The sequence below is a fragment of the Camarhynchus parvulus genome, chromosome 23, assembly GCF_901933205.1.
Source record: "Camarhynchus parvulus chromosome 23, STF_HiC, whole genome shotgun sequence".
NCBI lineage: Eukaryota > Metazoa > Chordata > Aves > Passeriformes > Thraupidae > Camarhynchus > Camarhynchus parvulus.
Genome location: NC_044593.1, coordinates 6,997,583 through 7,020,754, shown reverse-complemented (window position 1 = coordinate 7,020,754; position 23,172 = coordinate 6,997,583). Strand labels below are relative to the sequence as shown.

Genomic DNA, 23,172 nt, shown 5'->3' with positions numbered 1-23,172 from the left:
TATTTTGAAATCAATTTTAACAATAATATTTTTTTATATACCTAAAAGAAATGGTACAGGTTTTTGTATTTTTTGCACAAACACCCCCAAAACTTCCAGGCAATTTTGGGGTTTACAGCTCCAAAAGGGCTGTAACCTCCCTTTTTTGGGAGGACCCCCACCTAACCACTCTTTTAGTCTACCTTCTCCTCCACTGCATCTTCACTCTCTCCCAGTGACATTCAGCTCCCCCAAATTACCATCTCTGTATCACCTCCTAACGTGGGCTCCCTCATAGCTCATTCCCCAGTTCTAAGGGAGGGAAAGGCAGCCAGTATGGTTTTATTCCATCACTCACTCACCAAGTTACTTCAGCAAGTCTGTTGGCACTTGGGGGCCCTGACACTGGAAATGACCCCAGGACGCCTGACATTGTTCCACAGCAGTGCTTGTCAGACTGGTTAGTTGGTCACCTCCTGGAGCAACAGGCTGCTGGACAGAGGTGGAGTCCACCAAAATTGAGCAGCAGGGTCCATGATGAGAGAAGAGGAAGAGGCAGGAGGAGGTTTTTAATTTTTTTATTATTTTCTTCACAATGTGTTTTTCCCAGGGAAGATGATTTGGGCTGTGAGGCATCTGCATTTCCCACTCCTGGAAGGAGCTTGGATCATCCCCAACTTACCCATGACATGGGAAGGAGTCCTGGGAGCAAGGCCAGGTGGGCACTGCCCCTCACATCTGGAGCCAGGCGACACTATGGAGCCACAACAATCCCAAAGGGCTTGGAACAGCCCCAGGATTTTGCTGGGGATGCCATGGTGAGAGCACTCTACTTCAAACTCAAGGAGAAAACACCACGCCTTTTTTTCAAGTATTTTTCCAATAGTTGAGGAACTCACAGCAAGGGGAAGGGAGCAGGAGACAACAGTGATGCTCAACAAGATCTCACATTTATTAATGAGAAGTGATTAATGGTGAAAAGAAAGGCAATGCCCAGTCCTCATTGGCTTAACAAGAAACTGAAACATAGTCACTACACATTTTACAATATTTCTTCCTTGGTTTGTTTTGGGCTTTTTATTGTCCAAAATTCATTTTCCTGTAAACAAGACAAGTTTTTACCACTGTTCTCAGCTTTCAAAAAATCAAATTCATCCAGACCTAATCTTTAAATCTATATACTGCACAAGAACAGAACATTTCTTAGGACTCCTAGTACTTGACTTTTGAGTAACAAAGGGTCAGAGAAAAATGAACCACCTTTAAGACATAACCTCTTGGACAATTTTCTGTTCAATTCTTCTTAGGCCAAAACCCCAAATTCCTCACAGAACTCCTCCTCTTCTGGTCCGGGGAAAGAAAAAAAAAATAAAGTTACTCCACTTTGCATGGTGGATGCTATAATTCAGTGTTCCAAGTGCAAATATCAAAACCAGGGAAGGAGGCCCAACAGGGTGGAAAGAGGAGGAACAATGAGATTTAAAAATTAGACAAAAAAAAAAGGCATATGCCACTTATGGACTTGAAAATCTAAAAACCATAGTAAAAAGACAAAAACAAAGGGTATGCTCTGAAATCACAACCAAAGCCAAAAGAAATGGGACAGGTTTTACCTCTACTCTACCTAGAAGGGATTTTTTTGTAGTTGTTTTTGGTTTTTTTAGTCCTATGTCTTGTGATATTCCAATACTTTTTTTTTTTTTTAATTGGAAGCTTGTAAAAGTCTTTTTGAAGTCAAAGGAATTAAGAAAAAAAAGTCCTAATTCTTTCTGGGATACTCTTGCTCCTTTCTCTCTCTGAAAGACAGCTGAGATGCAATGGCCTTTTACTTGACACGGCCTTGGCGTTCCTGCAAAAAAAATAACAGAGATCATATTAACTGAGAGCAGTTTTATTCGCCACTGTTACACATCAGCATTCCAAGACATGGCTCTCCCATGGACCCTGTCCCAGCAAAGCCAAGGAAAGAGGATTGTTCTTGTCGAAAGAAGCGCTGCTACTGCATCCAGTCATTGCAGAGATGTGACACTGCTGAGGTCAAACAGCTCCTTATTCTCCTTTTTTTATCTCAGATGATTCACCACCTGCAGAGCTCCATCCAGCTCTGGGGATTCCAACATCAGAAGGATGTGGAACTGCTGGAGGAACTCCAGAGGAGACCACAGAAACACTCTGAGGACTGGAGCCCCTCTGCTCTGGAGATACGCTGGAGCCGTTCATCCAGGGAGACCTCTGAGGCCCTTTCTGGTGCCTAATGGGGCTCCAAGAGAGCTGGAGAGGAACTATGGACAAGAGCCTGGAGGGACAGGGCAAGGAGGAATGGCTTCCCACTGCGTGAGGGCAGGGTTAGGTGAGATCTTGGGAAGAAATCCTTCCCTGTGAGGGTGGTGAGACCTTGGCACAGGGCGCCCAGAGAAGCTGTGGCTGCCTCATCCTTTTAAGTGTCCAAGGTCAGGTTGGACAGGGCTTGGAGCAGCCTGGTCTAGAAGAAGGTATATCTGCATTGGAATGAGATGGTCTTTAAGTTCCCTTCCAACCCAAACCATTCCATGATTCTATGAAAAAATGCCACCTGAACTCCCATGTAGGCATCAAAGTAGGCTGGAGCTCAAACCCAGGGAGCACTGACATCAGTCTTGGTCTGCAGGGACTGAAACAGTCCCAGCCCCCCAGCAGAAAATCTCTCCAATACCCCTGTCACAACTTGGTGGTATCTCACTTGAAAAACAAGAACTTCACAGGAATTTCCCACTGACTGCTATCACCCTGGGTTTTCCTCCAGCACTGTAGAAACACCCTGTCCAAACACTTGCACCAGAACAAAGAGACAGCACAGCACCAAATACCCCCAGACACCAAAGGCTGCCACCCCCTTTGCTGTTCTCAGCACTCCATGCCCATCTCTTCAGAGTTCTGTTTGAGTTTAATGGAGAAGCTCTCACAGAAGCAGGTCCAGGCTTCTTCAAAGGGTTATGAGGTGTTTGAAGTGTCATTCCCAGATCATAAGACACCACCTCAAAAATGAAACCTGTCAGCAGCCAGAGGGCCCTGAGCTGATGCTTCTCCCTGGCTCTGCCTCTTCCCTGAAGACAGTCAGGTCCCTGTAGTCCAGGCATGACATGCACTGCAGGGCTCCAGCTCCTGCGGAGTGACCCCACCACCACCTAGCTAGTCCAAGAGGTGCCAAGTCCATCCCACTTCCACAGCAAAGCTGTACCTGCAGCAGGTACCCACAGGTACAGCAGGTTTTCCCTCTTCACTCAGAGAGGAGATGCTGTCAAGGCTCTGAACCTAGTACTTTGGTTCAGCTGAGGATGTTTCCCTGCATGTCCCTCTCTGCCTGGAGTTGTATCACCTGAAATAAGGGCAGCAACAGAGTCCCCTGCCTGCTTCCCATGGTCCCATGCTAACCTGCTGATGGGAGGCATCTTCCCATCTTGGCAGCTCATGCAACCTCTGCCACAAGCACACAGGCTGCTACAGGAAACCCCATCCTTTGCCACTGCTGAATCCAGGGAGAGCCCATCCCCAGACAGCTTCAATCCTGGGACAACAGCATGTGCAGCCATCTATCCTTAGAAACCTTCCCAAAAAGGGAGGCCTGGTCTCCAGCTTAGAACACCACCACTGGCTTTAGCCTCACCCACAAACCCAAGGAGGCTTTACTTCCCATTCCTCTGTAGGATGCAGAGCAAGGCCAGCATGATCCTCTGCTGTCTTCTGGGGACGGGGATCAGACGAAGGCACATGTTCTCATCAAGAACAGTTACTCAAGTAAGTCAATTTAATTCCCCTTTTCCTGTAATTCTGCCCAAGTCTGTTGCAGGTGCTTTCATTGCCAAAACACCACAACAGCACAGCAAAATCCAACTGCTAGGTTGGGAAGCAGAGCCAGGCCTGAACACAGAGCACAAGAAGCACCACAGGGAGAGCCATAAATCCAAAGGAAGGTGCCAAGCCCTGTTCCTGGTTCAGCAGCTAGCATGTTGTGTTACACAGGGACAGATGGCAATGTCACACATCCCTTTGGGAAGCAGCTGCAACTGCCTGAGCTAATGTAACCACTTCCCAAATGCAGACATGGGATAAGCTGGCTGCCATGTTCAATCATGCCTTGTACATCTCCAGGGCCAGTGTCCTGGGCTGGGACAGCGGCCAAGGTTCCTGCTGCACACATCACCCTGTTAGCTGAGCGGCTGGACCCCAATCAATCACCTCTTCCTGCTGAGATGATGCTGCTCCCAAGGCCTGCACGCAGCTAATAAGGAGCCAACCCCAGGGAAAATCCCCCCCTGAAATACCGATGTGTCAGAACAGAGCCTAGAGCAGACGTCCCCCATGTCACCAAGCTAGAGAGGGGGCCAAAGTGAACATCTTCACTTCAGACCTGCTGTAAACCAGGACTGGGGAAGGGGGTCCCCAAAAGGTCCCCATTCCCCTTCAGTCAAGAGCCTGCCTCAAGGAGCATGGCAGAGGGGAATAGAGGAAAGGTGGCTGGATATGAAAGGAGGTGGATCCCTGATCCAAAACCACAGAACCTAAATGGTTTGGGCTAGAGAGCTGAAATCTCATCTTGCCATAGACAGGCACACTTTCCACTAGACCAGGTTCTTCCAGGCCCTGTCCAACCCGGCCTTGAACAATTCTGGGGATGGGGCAGCCACAGTTTCTCTGGGCACCCTGTGCCAGAGCCTCACCACACTCCCAGGGAACAATCCCTTCCCAATATCCCATCTGGCAATAAGAAGCCATTCCCTGTGTTCTGTCCCTCCACTCCTTGTCCAAAGTCCCTCTTCAGCTGTCTTGGAGCCTCTTTGGGCACTAGAAGGGCCTCTAAGGTCCCCCTGGAGCCTTCTGTTCTCCAAGTGAACATCCGCAGCTCTCCCAGCCTGGCTCCAGCTCTCGGAGCATCTCTGTGGCCTCCTCTGGACTTTCTCCAGCAGCTCCACATCCTTCTGATGCTGGAATCCCCAGAGCTGGATCCAGTACTGCATGTAAGGTGTCATCTGAGTAGAGCAGAGGGATCCAAGACATCTTGTCCTCAGGAGCATTACAGTGATCATTCAACCACCAGCCAGAGCTACCAGAATACACAGCAAGGCTAAACCACATTGCAAACATTTGTCCTTCCTGGCTCATCCTTGTCCAAATCCACAGGCTATGTAACAGTGTGTCACAGCCGACCCAGCTACAGCCCCAGAAGACAAAGCAGCATCTGCGCACGCAGACTGGGCTTTGCTCTGGGATACGATCCCTGGAGAGCAAAGGGATTCCATCAGGAAGTGTTTTATGCCCTTTGGCTGCACTTTCATTAAACTTGGGTCATATCTTATTGATCCACATGGGAAGAAATAAGAAAGACACCTGCTCAGACTCATCCCCATCCATCAAACCCCTCAGGAACAAGAAGGGCAAGAGCAGCGCGTCATGGAAATGGCTGATTTGTGCCATGGCTCAAATCCTGTGCTGACACAAAGCAAGTATGCAAACAGGAGCTCTCTCTGATCATACCACTCAAAGCAACTTCAGTCCTGTCACTACTGTCCCCAGGGGCTGCAGCCATGTCACAAGCCAGGTCCTGATAACAGCAATTGAGCAATATGAGATCACCTTATATATTCACACTGCAGGGGAGCCAACAACAAAAGGATCAAATGTTTGCACCTGACAAAATGACAGTGAGAGACAACACTGCCCATCTGTTCAGAGGCTCTGACCTTGATTGACAACCAAGGTTCAGCATCAACACTCCCAGCAAAGGTAAGGATTTTACTGCTACACCACAGATAGGGAAATAGCCAGACTAAGCCAAAGGAGGACCTGGAGAAGAAGCCAGGGCACAGCTCCCAGCTGTGCAGCATACAAACCCTAGTTTGGTGGGACCTGCCTGAGCTGCAGGCAGGCACAGTCTCAGTTTGGCCTGAGAAAGTCCTCCAAGCAAAAGGCATCACTCACCCAGTGCCTGCCCATAGAGGAAACAGCAGGCAATTCCTTCATTGGAGCAATGAAACTCCCAGTATCATTCCCCAAAATGCTAAGACACCCATCCAGAAAATCCTGAGTTGGACCCACAAGGATCATCAAGTCCAGCTCCTGGCCCTGAACAGGACACGGCAACAATCCCACCCCATGTTAGAGAGCATTGTCCAAATGCTTCTGGAACTCTGGCAGCCTTGGGGCCCATGACCATTCCCTGGAGAGCCTGTAATCAAACTCTGGCCTTGGTACACACAGACACACATCAAGCACCTCAACAGCCCCACTTAGGCTGCGATGTTGCACTTCGCTGTTTGATGCAATCCCCAGCCAAACAACCCAGCAGGACTTCCATGTGCCCGTGTCTCCAAGGCAGACATCTTATATCACTGCCTTAGAAATCACGAGTTACTGCAGCCCATGGCCCTCCCAGCAGGATCTGCTCAAGGAAGACACAGCACAAATGATGGATGATGTATCACTTGTATATTACGCTCCACAAGCAGTCTCAAGTCCCAGTGCTTTCAAACCAAACATGACTTTTCCTGTTGTCAGCATTAGAAAGCCATAAGGGTTACCAAAAAAGCTACATCCTTGTCTAGAAAAGGGGATAAAAATCATGTAGTGATCTGCTTATAGCCTGACACCTTCATCCTACTTCCCATTCACTTAATGGGGCTCACCTCCAAGGAAGACAGGAGATGAGGCAAATAAAAGTGATTCTTTGTCATGACAGGACAGGCCTTTTGTTCTACAGATCAAAATCCAACACAGCAAACCCATATATCCACAGAACTCTAAACAGAACAAACTCATATCAGTGAACAAGCAGGAGCCAAGAAGAGACATGGCCTTGGACACCTAATTTCCATGTCAGAGCAACCAGCCTGGGACAAGAAGGGCATGAAGACAGCCAAGGCTTTTCCTCTACAGGAGGGTTTACACAAGGTGGTCCGTGCTATTGGATTTCCTCAGGCACACTGCTGTTCCCCAGAATCTTTCCAGGCACCTTTTAAAACTGATTCAATCAATTGCAAAGAACAAACCTCCTCTTAAACAAACCTCCTCTTAAACATCATATTTAATTGCCTGAATAAAGCAGCCCAATTCCCATAAACATTTCTAATTACTCTTACATAGGAACTCTTGTCCCACAGGGCAGGAAACCAAATAGTGAAAAGCTGAGAACATGCATGAATATTTAGAGCAAAGGAGACAGAGCAAGCTGGGAGGATTCCCAGTGACATTCCATGGAAGGACAACTTGGCTCACAACACAGCCTGGAACTGGACTGGCTGACTTTGGAGCACAAAAAAAAAAATAACACGAGTCCTTTCCAGTCATTAGGAAGAAAGAAAATTCTCCTGGTCTTCAACAACCAGGGAGATTCTTATTCTTCCCCATCACTACAAGGGAAATACATTTCATTACTTTGGTTACCTTAAGCAATCATTCAGGCAAAAAGTCTTACCACAAGTGCCACAAAACTCTTCAGAAAAGGAAGGAACTCCACTTTAATGTTTCAAAATCTTCACTGCTTTAGAGTTAAAGCCTTGGCAGTGCCCTCTGTCACACCATGCAGGTGTAACGTCAAAGACAGAAAACCCACAGAGCTTCAGTGGAATCTGTGGCTCCACATATTCATAAAACATCTAGAAAGAGGACTGACCAAGTTTACTGATGATATTAAGCTACTCAGAGTAATAAAAACAGCAGTTGACTAAGTGGACAACTTTGTGAGAAAAAGCTGCTGAATTTTACAGGTACACTTGGCCTACCAGGTTGAGAAAAATTCAACAATACGTGTACATAAAATCCCTGCCCTAATTCCAAGAGTACAGGTTCCAAACTGACCATTAACCATCAGAAACATGACCTGTAACTCCAGAAAACTGACTAACCTGAAGAAAGGCAAATGTCACCCTGAACAAAACATACCACTGTGTTGTTATACAAAACCAGACAGGATTTATCCTGAGCAGAGTGTAGTTTTGCTCATCTCCACCTCCACAGGCATGAAGCAGAACTGAAGAAGTGTCACAGAAAAACAGGAATGAGCAAGGGACAGAAGCATTTCCATCTGCAGAGCTACTGTGCTTTAACTCTCTGGCCTGGAAGACAGATGACTGGAAAGGCAGAGTAGGCACAGAAGAGAGTGAAATAATTGCTCACCATCTTTTCTCACACAAGAAAAAGGGAGAATCATGAGGCAGACTCAAAGCAAATCAAAAGGACACATTTCCCCACACAACACATAAATTAGCTGAAGCACTGCAGATCCTGTGGATGCTCAAGGAGTTCATTGAGATCATGGACAGAAAAGTCATTAATTGAGAAAGACAAAGATACATCCTCGGGGTAATGTAAATTCCAAAGCCAATATATTGTTCAAGGGAAAGAAAACCTTCAGAGATGAATATGTACTGTACTGTCCTCACAGCTGTTTGCTCTCAACTGTTATTGCCAGCTGGACACAGGACTTTCTAAAGTGGAAAGAGAAGGGATACCCAAGCAATGGCTCCCTCTGTGCTCATCAGACACGCAGCTCCTGCAGCCACAGGAGACACACACAGACTTGGATCTGACTGACTGCAGCTGTCCTGGTATTTGAGGCTTAAACACCACCTCCATCCCAAGTAAGACAGAAGAGACACTTCATGCTATCACCACTACGAAAAGGTGCTAAGAAAAAGACACCACAATATTCTGTATTGAGAATATTCTGTATTGTGAGGGGACAAGAGGAGATCTATTTGCCTGCTTCTGAGAGCCAGGAAGAGCAAATTCACAAGCTCAGGTAGAAGAATCAACACTCCGTATAGCATGTCCCATCATTTTACAGCCACTTGAAAGGGAACATAAAGCCACATTCACTGGAACAGTTTTGTATTTCACCTTTTTTTTTTTTTTCCTCCTCTAAGTGTATCAAGAACATGGCTCTGGAATCAGCTGAACTCTAAATCAGGCTGAAACAGCCAAAAGGCTGATGATCAAGACTTCTCGATTTCCTTTATTTTGTAATGATGATTTGGAATTTGGAAATTCTCTGAAGGTATTTTACAGATGGTACCACAAATAACAGAGCTGAGATGGAGAGAGCAGAGCCCCTCCCCACTCTGCATAGATACAATGAAGGAAACTGAAGAGTGTGGCTTCCTTTTTCCCCAAGATTAGAAACAAAATACAAGCCTTTTAGGTAGATTTTATATAAATCTTCCAAACTGGGATTACATTACAATAGCTCTGCAGTTAACCACACAAAAGAGCAGCTCAGCATTGTACTTTTAAGAAAAAACATTCTAATTATACAGAACCAGAGATTTCCAAGTTCTTGCACAAACCCCAAATGGTTCATTATTAACTGCTCAAACACACTGTTATATGACTTATATGTCAATTAAAAAGGTTCATACTGGGGACTAGTCACTGGAAGGAGCTACAAATAACTTCTATCCTAGCCATCAGTTTGGGTAATGACCATCCTTGTTTAACAGGGACTTCCCTAGGAACTGCTGTGGTAGAGCAGGGTGCTGGCACTGTTCTGGCTGACAAGCCTCCAGTGATTTGTACCACTAAGGAACTAATTATTAACTCACAAAGCCATAAGACAGCACAATTACTACCAGGTACAAACCAGAACATGCAGGAAAATGAGAGGACTAATTGTAGTGAGAGTGACCACAACACGAAACAAGGAACTTCGTGAACCTGAAACAGAAAAAAATAAAACAGTTTCTTTCAGGCAAAAAGCTGGTGCAGAATTACAGTTTCAATAAGAACAAGGAAAGAACATTGTGCATGGAGCTGCTCTTGATCGACTGCTCACAGAACAATGCACTTCAACTGTTTTCTTGGGATCCTAATCGGCTTTCAAGCAATGTCTTGTGACCCACTGTACTTCTGCATTAGGGAAAAATCCAGGGAACTGAACCAGACCACGCACTGGGGTTTCACTGAACGAAACAGACGGCAAAGAGTCTTGCTTGGAAGATAAGAACTTTTTCTGGGGAAGCAGATGTTAATAAAATAACCTGAAACACATACCTGTGTAAGTTGCTCTTAACCTTGGTGCCAGCAAGTTATCCAGAACTCTTGGAGCAAAAAATAAGAGGAAGAAAACCAAAGCAACCCCTGCTGCTGACAGCTTACACACTCCCTTCTGCATTCCAAGCCCTCCACAGTGCTTCTAGGGAATTTGCCAGCCATACACATACAATTTATCACAGAACCACAGGCTGGTTTGGGTTGGAAGGGACCTGAAAGCCCACCCCATTCCACTCCCTGCCATGGACAGGGACACCTTCCACTAGACCAGCCAGCTCCAAGCCCTGTCCAGCCTGGCCTTGGACGCTTCCAGGGATCCAGGGGCAGCCACAGCTTCTCTGGACAACCCTTGCCAGGACCTCAAAACCCTTACAGAAATTAATTTCTCCTCAATATCTAATCTGAATCTACCCTATTTCAGTTTAAGGTCATTCCTCCATCATAATTCATCTGCTGAAGGGAAAAAAAAATTATAAATTTTAAAACATTAATTTGAAGTCATTCATATGTTCATAATCAATTCAATTAACATATTTATAAGAACAATTAGTTCAGGGTATTCTACAGCTCAGAGCTGAAATCATGCAGCTGAGATAATCTGGAGTGGGGGGACATGAAGCTTTGCCCACACCAAGAGGGCAAGAAGTAGGCTGGGAACAAGTTCACAAGAACAGGGTGTGGAATAAATTTCCCATGGCTGAGGCCATATTTCTAAGAGGTGAGAAACCCCATTGCAGATGGCCTGCACTCTGTCTGGCCCAACACCAATCCCAGTCCTTGAATCCTAGAATGGCCTGGGTTGGAAAGGACCTTATAAATCTTCTAGTTCCAACCCTCTGCCATGGACAGGGATAAAACAATTGAAAAATTTAAACAGTGCATCTCAACAGGCCCTTAAACTAACATCAACAAGTCAACTTTAAATATTATTTTATAATATTAACATTACATTAAAATATTATTTTAAAGACTTCTAACACAACACTAGTAGTGAGAGACAGGACTACAAGGCAAGTGGTTTGCCCTTCCACTGCTCTGATTCCACTTCAATTGCAGTGAAAAGGCACCTAGCCCCAGCTGCTCCTGTTTTAGGGATGAGGAAACACAGCTCCCTGCCTCACAGCAGAAAACACGGATTAGAGCATCAGACGGATCTAAGTCTTCCCTCCAGTTTTCGCCTTTATGTAGACACAGCTAGAATATTGATAATGGGACCCTGGAAAATGCTAAAGATAGATTCTGAAAATGTTAGGCTTTGTGTTTTCTCAGATCACTGCACCTGTGTAAGCAGTATGATAAATTATATAATTGTTAAGATGTGATGATTGTTTAGTAATTAAATATAATTATTATATAATCATAGGAAGAATCATGAGAAACTATGTTGGAAGCTTAAGGGGGGCTATGCTTAGCTGAAATCTATGTATACAATAGAACAATATAAGTTTAATAATTAACATGAAAGTTATATAATGATAGAATATAAAAGCATGTTAACCTCGAATGTATGTTGGAATCAGATTTGAGGTGAAAACACCCCTGATTCCCAGAGCTCTTAATAAAAGCACCTACATATAATCGCTTATGTGATTATGTGTTTCTGAACGCTAACAACATCAGCAAAAATCTGTGAGTGCTGTTAAGGGCTCGCTTAAAAATATCATAAGCACAAAATATTCCTTACAAACAGCCAGTGCCAAGCCACTGGAATAAGCAGGATGGTTTGTTTCCTCCACTCCTGGGCAAATATACAAGCATGGACACCGACCTACAGGATTTAAACAGCCTGGACATAAACTGAAACCATATGCATTGCTGAACAGCATAGCAGAAATTCTGTCTTGGTGTATCAATCAATTAATTTCACTACGGCCACAATTTGGAGCAGAAAACAGCAAATAGCCCTAGGATCACCAAATGAAAGGAACTGTGTGAGTGGAAGGAGTGTTCCCTTGCTGCCACAGAGAACAGTTGGCTTTGCCTTGATACGGAATATTCAGGAATTGAATCTTCAAGTCAGAAATACTGTCCTGTGGAACACGGTAAAGCCAAAGCAAATGCAGCATTCTCCAGGACAACTCTAACAGCAGGAGAAAAGAGTGCTGGTCCACCCTATAGGGAATATTCTCCCTCCTCCCCTCTGAAATTACAAATTGGGAAGAAGTAAAAAAGAGCTTTGTAAAATCCATCAGAAAGCATTCATGTATTCCAGTGACTGTGAAATAGCCTGCCCATTTCAAACAGGCTCATACAAAACCCCTCAGTTTCCCCTTAAATCACATGTTCCGAGGAGACAGTGACACTTGCCAGTATTAATACTCCCTTAACCAGCAGACAGCATCAGCTGAGGCACAAAGCAGCACAATTCCAGAAATAACAGATCCAATCTGGCCAATCCGACCTCTGTGCTTTGAGGCTGATCCTCATCATGACAAACCCCACCAAAGCTCTCCCCGTTCTGCACAGCTCAGCTTGACTCAACACTCAAAGTCCCAGCAGACAGTGTCTCTTCTCAGCTACAAATCTGACCATTAAACACTCTACACAGCACTGGTTTTCATGATAGCCTTCCTAAAATCCCTGGAACCTGTGAGTAGCCAAATATCTCAAGCCTGAGCAGGCAGAAAGAACCAAAATAAACTTCCCTTGGAGTTTTCCACTGAATGCATTTCCACAAAACACAAGCTGTCAACCTTTCACACCAAGCAGATCATTATGGGAGACCTTTACTACAAGGTCAACGCAGCATTCCTAGAAATCCAAGTGCATGACCATGGGGCAGGGATTGTGTTGTCATTTTGATTGTTTAAAGCAAAGATAAAATAATTCTTACATGGAAGAAGTCAGTGACAAGCTCTACCATAAAAGCAGCTATTCTGAGTTTCAAGACTGCTCTGAACAAGATTGCACTGCAAGTTGGTTCCACCATTGTGGGTCAGGAGAATATTCAAACCTTTTAAAAAAATGGATTAGTAGAACAAAGCAACACATGGAAAAGGAATGGGGATTAGCTTTAGAGGAACAGGATGGGCACAGGCAACAGGAAAAGAAAGAGGATTTATTTCAGTGTTTTCAACACTAAACTAACTACCCACCCCTCTCCCTTCACTGGACAATGGAAACAGCATAAACACTATACGTTTTTCATCTAATTTCTTGGACCTGCTTTAGGGGATTCTGAAGAAATGACCAACAGTGAGAAGTATAAAAGAATAATCAAGAGTTTCCAGACTTTCACAAGTGATCATCCATCCATCTGCTCAGGCAGCAAGCCACAACCAAACTGCAAATGAGACAAAGATTTGGGCAAGCTGCAGCTGAATGAAACAACGGCAGCTCAGGATAAGTTTGAAGCAAGCCAAACCTTGAAACATTTAAGCTTCAAAGAATACAACTGCAGAGCATCAACATCTCACACTGTAGGGGAAACAAAAGAGCTGGGAGCAATGGAATCTCCCCAGCACAAAAAGCAGGCAGGGAGCTACTGCCAGACCAGCGTTTTAACTTTCCAGTGCTTCAATTCTGGTTCCTCATATATTTTTTAAATTCAGGTGATTACTTGAGATGCCTCAAGCATACAGAGCATGGTTTGGGCTTTCTGGCACCTCTAGTCCCATGGCAGGAATCACTCCAAGAAAAAAGAAAACCCTCCTCCACCAAAAATAACTGTTCCTCAATGAAACCATGAAAGAGAAGTTACAGAAACCTTAATCACATTCCAGGCTGTGTCAGTGAATGACTGAGGAGGTCAAACTGTTGCTGTAAGAATGACCAAGGCCCAGAGAGTCACGTCCTCCGTGCCAGATGTTACACGGGCCCGAGCATGAAACACAGGATGAGTAAATAGCAAAGAGCAAACACCAACTGTGTTTACACAGCTCCCTTCTCCTCTGTGAATTCCAAAGACCTATGACTAAGTTCCTTTGCAGAGAAAGAGTGCTTTCCTAATCAACTACTGCTGCATCCACTAGAACGTGGTTCAGAAAGGCAGCACTGGCACTCAGACTATCACTGCTGCTTTCAACTCTCCACACCAGCACGTCTCAAGAAGCAAGCAAGGGGCGGAGACTTCAAAATGCAACTGAAAAGATGAATAAAGATAGTTTACAGCTTTAAAAAAAGTGCTAAGCCTTACTTATAGTATATTCCTGATTTTCAGACTTTAAACAGCAAATGCAGCAGCCTTCCAGAAGAGCCCATCATTCTGTCTGCTTTTCCCAAAGCCTTCTCTCTTTTCCTCCTCCTTCTGCTTACCCACACCTAGTATTAACTCTTTTCATCCATCCATCCCTAACCTGTCCTTAAGGAGCATTTTCCCCCTTCCCCTGCATTCTCCCACTGTGCCAAGGTCTGACTCTCTAACAATGCTAACTGTTGCTCCCTGAAGTCAGGTCTGGAGGGTTTCACAGAATCCCATAAGGATTTAGGTTGGAAAGTACCTTACAGATGATCCTGCTCCACCCCTTGCTGTGGGCAGGCACACCTTCCACTAGACCAGGCAACTCCATCCAACCTGGTCTTGAACATTTCCATAGATGAGGCAGCCACAGCTTCTCTGGGCCAATCTGTGCCAGTTTCCCCACCCTCACAGGGAAGATAAAGGCTGGACAACAAGTGTAACAATTCTACGAGGTGAAATCACACAAAACAATCAGGTCCTCACAAAACACCAGTTTACACCTTCACACCTTGCCATTTATTATTCCTCCCTTACAGACTTTCGCTAAGCACTGCAAGTTACCACATTTATGCTTAATTATTATAATTTATACGATGCTCCATGTAAAATATATATAAAAAATTTAAAACTGCATTCACTGTCACAGTGAGCAGCTGCAGCTCCTGATTCTGTTCTTCAAGTGTTGGGGGAAAAGTTCCCCATTGCTCAAACTAAAGAGATCATCAGGAAACTTGGCAAACTCCCAGCCAGCTGTGCTAATGCTAATTTTTATAATTATTGTTTTGATCAAACATAAGCCAGATCCACATTGAGGGGAAGGGCAGCCCCAGGTGACTTTACTACAGCTGAACCCAAGTAAGATTCAAAGCCCACTGGTTCCTGAATTTGGGGCAGGATTTTCAATTAATGTATCATTAAGGAGTAGATGATGACAGGAAGATTTGAGAGCAGCTGCAAGGCAAGTTGGGAGCTCAGCTTATGTACCACACTGCTGGCAGCACCATGCAGGTGACAGCCCACCATGACCCCAAAGAGAGCAAGGAGGAACACAGCAACCATGTCCACAGGACAACCAGGCATGGACTGCAATCGCAGTGAGGGAGATTTAGGTTGGGCATTAGACAAAGCCTCCTTACAGGAAGGATAATTAAGGAGAGGGATAGATTGCCTGGGGAGGGACAGGAACTGCTGTTCCTGAAGGTTTTACAAGTGGAGGGAGACATCTGTCATGCTGACCCCACTGTGGCCAGGGGGTGGATTAGCAGCCATTCTAAGACCCAGCTCTGGTTTCTAACAACTTCCCAAATGCCTTGCGGGTCTCCAGTTTCAAACTGCTATGATCCAGGAGCTAATAATGGCACAGAAATACATTTTGTTTACATCACAGCACTCGGCAAAGGCTGAGATTCAGCATAACGAATACACAGTCAATCGCAGGCAGGGCCTGGGCAAGGCTTCTCACCCCGCTCTGCCAAGTGCTGGCACCTATTTCATAGAATCATGGAACAGTTTTGATTGGAAGAGATGTTAAAGATCATCTAATTCTAACTCATGGGCAGGGACACCTTCTGCTAGACCAGGCAGCTCCAAGCCCCAACCAACCTGGCCTTGGACACTTCCAGGGATGGGGCAGCCACAGGTTCTCTAGGCAACCCGTGCCAGGGCCTCACCACCGTCACAGGGAACAATTTTCTTCTAACATCCAATCAAAATATATTCTCTCAATTTAAAGCCATTCCCCTTGTCCTGTCTCTCCAGGCCCTCGTAAATAGTCTCATTTCATCTTTCTTGAGCTTCCATCAGGCACTAGAAGGTCACAATTAGATCACCCCAAAGCCTTCTCTTCTCCTGGCATAATAATCCAAATTCTCTTAGTCTTTCCTCACAGGAGAAGTACTCAATCCCTCTAATCACCTTGGCGGCTTTTCTGGACATTCTTCCCTGCAAAGTCAGGCTACTATTTGGGTGTGGGTTCCAGGTATGAGGAGGCAGATAGCCAAAAGGCAGGCTAATATCCACAAGCCCACAGCCCAGAGTTTGTCCAGCGCAAGGCAGCACTCACCACCTCTTGCCCTGCAGAACTCAGACAAGACACACAAACATGTTACCTTTTTAACATTTTCCTCCTCCTCTTGGCGTTTCTCATAGTGTGAGAAGTCATCAAAGATGGAGGTGGTGTGCTTGTAGGTGGCAATAATTTTCAACACCTGCTTAGCCTTTTCCAGAGGCACCTCCTGAGTGTCCCTGGAGTTGGTCACTGGTTTATTCTCGTTGTTCTCTAGGCGGATGTGTCGCAGCTGGCTGTTGGGAACGTCCTTCACAAAAATCCACCTGACATCAAAACGTCCCTTCCATTTGTCCTGGGACCACACACCTGCACAGGTGTTATAGTCCACAGCAGATTTCATTTCTGCTACGCCGCAGAAGTGACCACTACCATTGACACTGAACAGTAAGTATACGGGGCCCTTCCCATTCATGGAGCGATAGGCTGCATCCAGTCTCTTGTTGCCATGCTCTGTACTGCACCAGATATTGTATTTAATGGAACGGTGGATATCGTCCTCAGAGTAACTCTTAATGATGAAAACCCGCCCATGCTTTGGGTTCCAGTCAAAATCCTTGGGGTTATAGTTGTTAACAGATCTCAACTTCTCCAAGACTGGGTGTGGCTCAGAAGGAGAACCAGAACTGGCCTGAGCCTGTCCCACTCCGTTACCGTCCACTCCATTCTGGCCAAAGCCGTTGCCACGATTCCGAGGGGCAACCCAGCGGGTGGGCTGTGCCGGTGGCACAGGCAGTGGGGCTGGCGGTGGCAGTGCCGGCGGCTGCTGCCCACCCGGAGTCTGGGTAACCAGTGGGCTACTACTGATCTGTTGGCCATGGGGCTGTGGAGACACCTGTGGTGGCTGCTGAGCAAGATTCTGGACCAAGGTCTGTGATGGGGCTTTTGCCACTGGCCCTTTGTTATCCCAAGTTCCGATATCCATGTTATGTTTTATGGGAGGCGGCGGAAGACTTGGCCCTGCAATGCCATTCTTGGGCTTCAGCTTGGGCTGCTGCTTGGCAGGTTTGCTGGCAATGTCAGCCCACGAGGTTGGCTTTGGTGGGGCAATCGTTGCCGGAGGCAAACTGTTCGATGTCACAATATTACTGGTGATAGATCCACTCCCCACGGCTGAGCCAATGACTTTCGGGACACTGTTCACCACGTCCGTGCTGCCCAGCTTGAGGGCTGCCATACCCTGGTCAATAGTGTTCATGCCAGGAGCCTTGTTGAGGGTCTCATTGGCAAAGGCTGACTGCCCATCAATCATGGCCCCTCCCAGTGAGCTGGGAGCATAGGCATAGTTGCTGCTGTAGCCAGAGCTTTGAGTGGATTGTCCCTGAGAATTGTTATTCCCCCAAGCTGAAAAGTCAATCCCACTTGGAAAGAAGTTAAAGCCGTGCTGCCCAAGGAATGGAGTGCTGCCAAGGGCCCCTGGCTGCCCGAACATGGCATCGGGAAGGAAGTGAGGCTCCCCATTGCTTAGCTGTCCATATGAGGTCAGGTAGGGCATGGGGGGGTCTCCCCCTGTGGACCAGGCAGCTTCGCCTAAGGAGTAGGAGAATCCAATGGAGGGACTGAAGTAGCTTGGTAGGTAGGAATCAGACATTGCAGTGTATGCATTATTCTGAAAGAAAACCACAAAAACATAAGCACTGAATTGTTAGGAGTTGAACCAATTTTAAGGGACCAGGAGTAAAGGCACCTTAGACTTCCCCATGCTGTACTCCTTCCTACTTTAGGACTGGGCAGATAAATAGGCCCAGCCTTGAACACCTCCTTTGTTAGAAGGGCTCTAAAATCTGTTCCATTCCCAGAAAGGTTAAAGACAAAGGCTAAGAAAGGTTAAAGACAAAGCTTCTCATGCCAAGAGGGGAGTGTGTGGTGTTCCTGACATACACTGGACACTGGGAATCCCCGGAGCTCCTGCTCAGGCTATAAATCCAGTATCTTGCATCCAAATATCATCTTCTGCTAGTAGCTACCTCCAACAAGGATTTTTCCTGCTTGTGTAACATACTTAACCCATATTAGGGGGTTCCAGGGAGGATCTGGGGAAAGAATGCAGAGAGAAGGAGAATAAGAAAGAAAAGGATCCAGTAGGAACACACAGTGAAAATCACAAGTGTCCCTGATTGCTTTCCTTAAACTTACTAGCCATGAAAACAGCTTTATTCCTACAATTTGAAGTTCCACACTTCACAATACTCCAAGCAATTGCAAACAAATAGGGATTTAAGGCCTATTCCTCAAAACACAAACTCCTCCCATGCTGTGGGTACACACTGAAAATTACCTGAAAATGGGAAGTAATCAACAGAAGCCTTTTGCAGCACAGTGACAGCACCAGCACAAGCAGGTTTCAAATCCAGAGAGGAAAATAAAAACGCGCCTCCATGCCTTGATCTCCTTTTTAACATCCAAGTAGACTTTAGGTTACAAAAAACAAATGCCTAATTTGACAATTAGGGAAGTCTCTGACATCCCCAAGATTTGCTTACATGGAAAACATCTGTCATTTCCCATTCAAACCCAGGTCCCCTCTGGGGAGTGGTTTCAGTCCTGCTAATGGGCATCATCCTGAGTAATTTGAACCTGTGAGCAGCAGCCTCACCTGCCCAGCCCCCAAGACACCAGCCCAGTACAGACGAGATCAAAGGTGCATTCAGTTCCCAGCTAAAAGCTTGGCTTGCAGCAGGCTCTGCTCCATTTTTCATTGAATCACGTACTCACATGCGAAGCACAGCTCCCAGAGGATTTTATGCCACGCTGAAATCCAGGGAGTCTCTCAAGATGGCTCTGGCACTCTCCAGAAAGAGCCGGTTTGCCACTACCTTCTACTTACAGGAGAGCAACAGGTTTGGGGTTAACCAACCCCCAACTTTACAGAAATTAATAGGAATTATTTAACACCATGTGTTCAGAGACAAGATTTCTGTGGTACTGCCTGAAAACTCAAGAGATGCTCTGTTCAACCTTTGATTTCACAAATGTCTCCCAAAAGCAAATTAGTAAAAAAACTCACTCTCATCCAGAGTTCTACTAACTGAGGAACTCAATCCTGCTAAACCCAGGACTCAATATGTCCAAAAGCACCAACACCGACACTAACTTGTAAGACAAATGAAACTTAAACTTCCTATTACTATTTTGAGCCACTAAAATCACTTCATAAGTTTATTGCCTCAATGATAAAAGTAACATTTTCTCTCCTGAACTCAGCTTTAAAGAAACAGGAACATGCCAGCCCATCCCTAAACCTGAGGCAGAGCCTCTCTCCATAAGAGTACTCAAAGCACATCACCGTCAGATAAAAAAAAAAATCTTTCTTCTTGCCAGCTCAAAATATTTTCCCACTGGTCAATTATGTCCAACTTTGACATATCCAACACAGGGCATATTAAGCTATGACCTGTAGAATACTAAGCACCTGCATACAGGTAGTAAGGGAGCAGAGTAGCTCAAGAGTTGAGCACAGGCAGCTCAGAGCAGATTTGGGACACAGTCACTGCTGTTCTCCACCTGAACATCTTCAACACTGCTTTGTCATCAAACACAGCACCTCACTCTGCTCCCCTGCCCTCGCACAACTGACACACTTGCTGATTACCATGCAAATAAAACAACACCAGCTTCTCATTCTCTCCATGACTAAGACTCTTTGCACAGTTATTTCCTCAAATTCACTGCTCCTCTTCACCTCAGACCAAGGTTCTTAGTGAGCCTTGCCGTTGAGCTTTTGGATTTTAAAGGGTTAAAAAATCATTTACTGTGTATCTGAGCTTTAAAATACACAGTAACCTCCTGGGAACTGAAAAGTAACAGTCATACCTGAAAGAGCAGGTGGGGAAAATACGGAGCAGTGAAACTTTACAACATGGTTACCTCACGGGTGTGTGGAGAGCTCAGGAAGCAACTCCAAAACTCATTTACTTCAATTATTCAGAGTAGTTTCTGTAACTCCCTTTCCCATCTCCACCAAAGAGGTGTACCCCTGGATACCTATGTATTTTTGCCTCCCTCCAGACCAAGCTCTGGAGGTTTTGGACTCTACACAGCACAACAAGGAACTGAGAGTCACTCAAAGGTTCCACTCCAAGTTAACTTGTTGGTTTCACCTTGCTCTGGCTCAGTTTCTGCCTCCTGGGGCACATACAACCACTTCCTTATTTTTAAAATTAATTTTTGCCAGCCTGAGACACACTGAAAGAAATTAAAGATCCAGAAATACTTCATCAAAACATGTAAAAGAGAGTAAAATACTGTGTTGCTTCAAAATTATAGTAAACTTTTTTGTCTTTGGGAAATTAAATAAAACAGCAGTTTGTATGAAAAACATCCATATTCAGAAAGAAGCTGGGAATTAGGGATGTTGATAGCTGAGAAAGAAAAAAAACAGCATTAAACAACAGCTACTAGGAAAGCACCTGCTTTTATTCAAGACTTGAGAAAGTAATAACATTCTCTCACCCTATGAAGGCTGAGCTTAGGCTTGTAATTTTTCAGGGGGTTGAATGCAGTGAGTTGTCTTGATGCACAGGCTGAATTCTGAAGATTATGAACAGCTGACAGACAAAGAATACTTATCCTCAGATCTTTAGCACAAACTAGAAAATACTTGCTGAAAATTTAACTGAGACAGTAACCTGTTCATGTGTTCCAATAAAACATGCATCACGTTTACATGAGAAAAATAACGTACTGAAAAATAAAAATATGCAAAAATACAGCAAGGGGAAACTAGAACAGCTTATTTTTACTGATCACAACTGGAAAGAGAAGGCAAGAGAACAACCTGTCTGCCCCAGTGCTATTACAGATGTTTATCTATGTACTCACTTGTACATCTAATCAGCTGAACTCCATCTGTTCTGTGTCACTCCCCTGCAGCTCATTACAGAAAACAAACACCAATTAACAGTGGTGTTACTCTAAGAGAAAGTGAAGAGGAAAAGTAGCTGCAAGTTTGACTTCCAGGATCTGGTCACAAAGCTCCAAAACTGTCTGGCTCAACTTCTCAGAAAGTCTCAACACTCGTATCACATGTGGGCTCTGGGTTTGGGGTTTTTTTGTAAAAATCAGAGAAATCCCCCTGATAGACATCATCAGTTGACTTAGTGTTGAGGTAAGAAGGTTGATCTGATCCTCTGAAAGGTGCAGTAGCCTGATGAGAAGCAACTTCACAACCCAACTCAGCACATTTCTCTGGTGTAAAGAACCAGAAACCAACACAGTCACAACACTAAAACTGAAAGAGCAGAAATGGTGACTTTGAGACAGTCACGTTGAAAAAAAAGAGCTGGACACCAACTCTAGGAAGTTCTCAAAAAGTTGCTAAAAACCTTCCTACCTCACCCACCACAATCTAAGGGCAGTCAATGATTTCTAGCAGCAGAAATACAGATATAGGATAGAATATTAGTTAAGGCAGCTGGCAAACATCAAGAAGAAATCAGTGGAGATGGGGAACATACAAAGAGGCCAAACTTCCCTCCACTGGAGGAGCAGGAAACCTTGCTGCTCTTGGTCCTCCTGCCTGCAACAGGTACTCACCGGGCGAGCCTGGGGATTCAGGTAGGGCTCAAAGTCATCATCATTCAACCCATCTTTCTGGTGCACAGAGCCGTTTTGCACTGAGAAGAGATGTGTAAAGTTAGAAAAACCTAGGCAATAAGCTCCCATTATTATGAGCTTAAAGTTTTTAAAGCCAAACCCTAGAATATAATGAACTTCTGCCAATTCTAACACACCACGCTCAGCCCACGGCACACAGACACTTTCCCACCGCACAGGCATCACCTGCAAACTGTCCCCAGCCCAGCAGCCAGGCCTGGTCGCAGGGTCTATTTCCCTCTCGGCAGAAGGATCCTCCCTCTCCCAGCCAGGCCCGCCCGGCCTCCCAGGATCTCACCTTTGTTGCCTTGGCCCTTGGGTCTCTGACGCGCCAGCAGCGACGTGGGGAAAGAAAAAGGGAAAGCGGTAAGTCAGAGGAATAGACCCGGCTCAGGTGAGGATACAGACCCGGCCCAGTGAGGGGAGGACAGAGCTGGGGAGGGTAAACAGACCCGGCCGAGTGAGGGGAGGACAGATCTGGGGTGGGTAAACAGACCCGTCAGAGCGGGGGAAGCCAAGGCCCGGCAGGGACAGACCCGGCCCGGAGAGGGGAGAGATCCGGCCCGGCAGGGTCGAGCCCTGCGGAGACAGGCCCGACCTGGCCGCACCACAATGGAGCGCGGCCATGCGACGGGAGAGGAGTGAGGCAGCAGCCGCCGCCCGGCCTGGGGCGCAACCCGTTAGGCCCAGAGCCGCGGCTTCGCCCAGCAGGGCCGTCCCGGTATCGGCGGGGGGACTCCTACCTGCTCCAGGAGGCTGCTAGCCGACATGGCTCCGCGGCGGGGCTGCTGGCGGGGCGGGGCGGGGCGGGAGGCGGCGGCGCTTTGTCCGGGCCCGGCGGGCTCGGGGCGGCCCTGGCGGACTCGGGGCGGCCGCCGGCAGGGCGGGGGGACGCTCTATCCCACCATCTCCACCCCACCCCCCCGGCCGCGCGTCTCTATGGCCCGGGCCCGCCGCCTCGCGCTTCCCCCGCCCGGTCACGCGGCACCGCGCGCACCCAGGCACAATGGCGGGAAATAGGGGGGAAAACGGGGGGAATGTAGGCTTGGGGGGCGCAGTGCATGCCGGGACGGCGGACGACCGGAGCGGGGGAGGCAGCGCCCCCATTCGACTGGAAGTGGGAGACCTCTTAAAGGGCAAGGCGGCCTCGCTGAGGTTCTAAGCAAAAAATGGCAAATTCGGGGCCCGGCTGCGGGCTCAGCCCAACCTCATCCTGTCGCGCGCGACATTTTAGCTCCCCCCATCCCCAGTCCAGCACTCCAGGTGCAGAGAACCCAGGGAACATCGCAGTCCCATGGGACCCCCACCCAGGTCAAGGGGGCTACCTGGGTGC

At 46.5% G+C, this 23,172-nt stretch overlaps 1 protein-coding gene across 2 annotated transcripts; it reads right to left on the bottom strand.

The window, feature by feature from the left end:
- Positions 1-910: 910 nt before the first annotated feature.
- Positions 911-22,856, bottom strand: YTHDF2 (YTH N6-methyladenosine RNA binding protein 2). Of its 2 annotated transcripts, XM_030964624.1 has the most exons (5): positions 22,583-22,856; positions 22,138-22,162; positions 21,780-21,859; positions 16,288-17,853; positions 911-1,828 (listed from the first exon to the last, which is right to left on the bottom strand). In XM_030964624.1, the coding sequence occupies exons 1-5, from the start codon at positions 22,607-22,609 to the stop codon at positions 1,805-1,807; spliced, it is 1,722 nt and encodes a 573-aa protein (XP_030820484.1). In that variant the 5' UTR covers positions 22,610-22,856; the 3' UTR covers positions 911-1,804. The 2 variants fall into 2 exon arrangements, with proteins under 2 accessions (XP_030820484.1, XP_030820485.1); XM_030964625.1 differs by lacking the exons at positions 22,138-22,162; positions 22,583-22,856 and adding an exon at positions 22,026-22,132.
- Between the last annotated feature and the right edge of the window lie 316 nt (positions 22,857-23,172).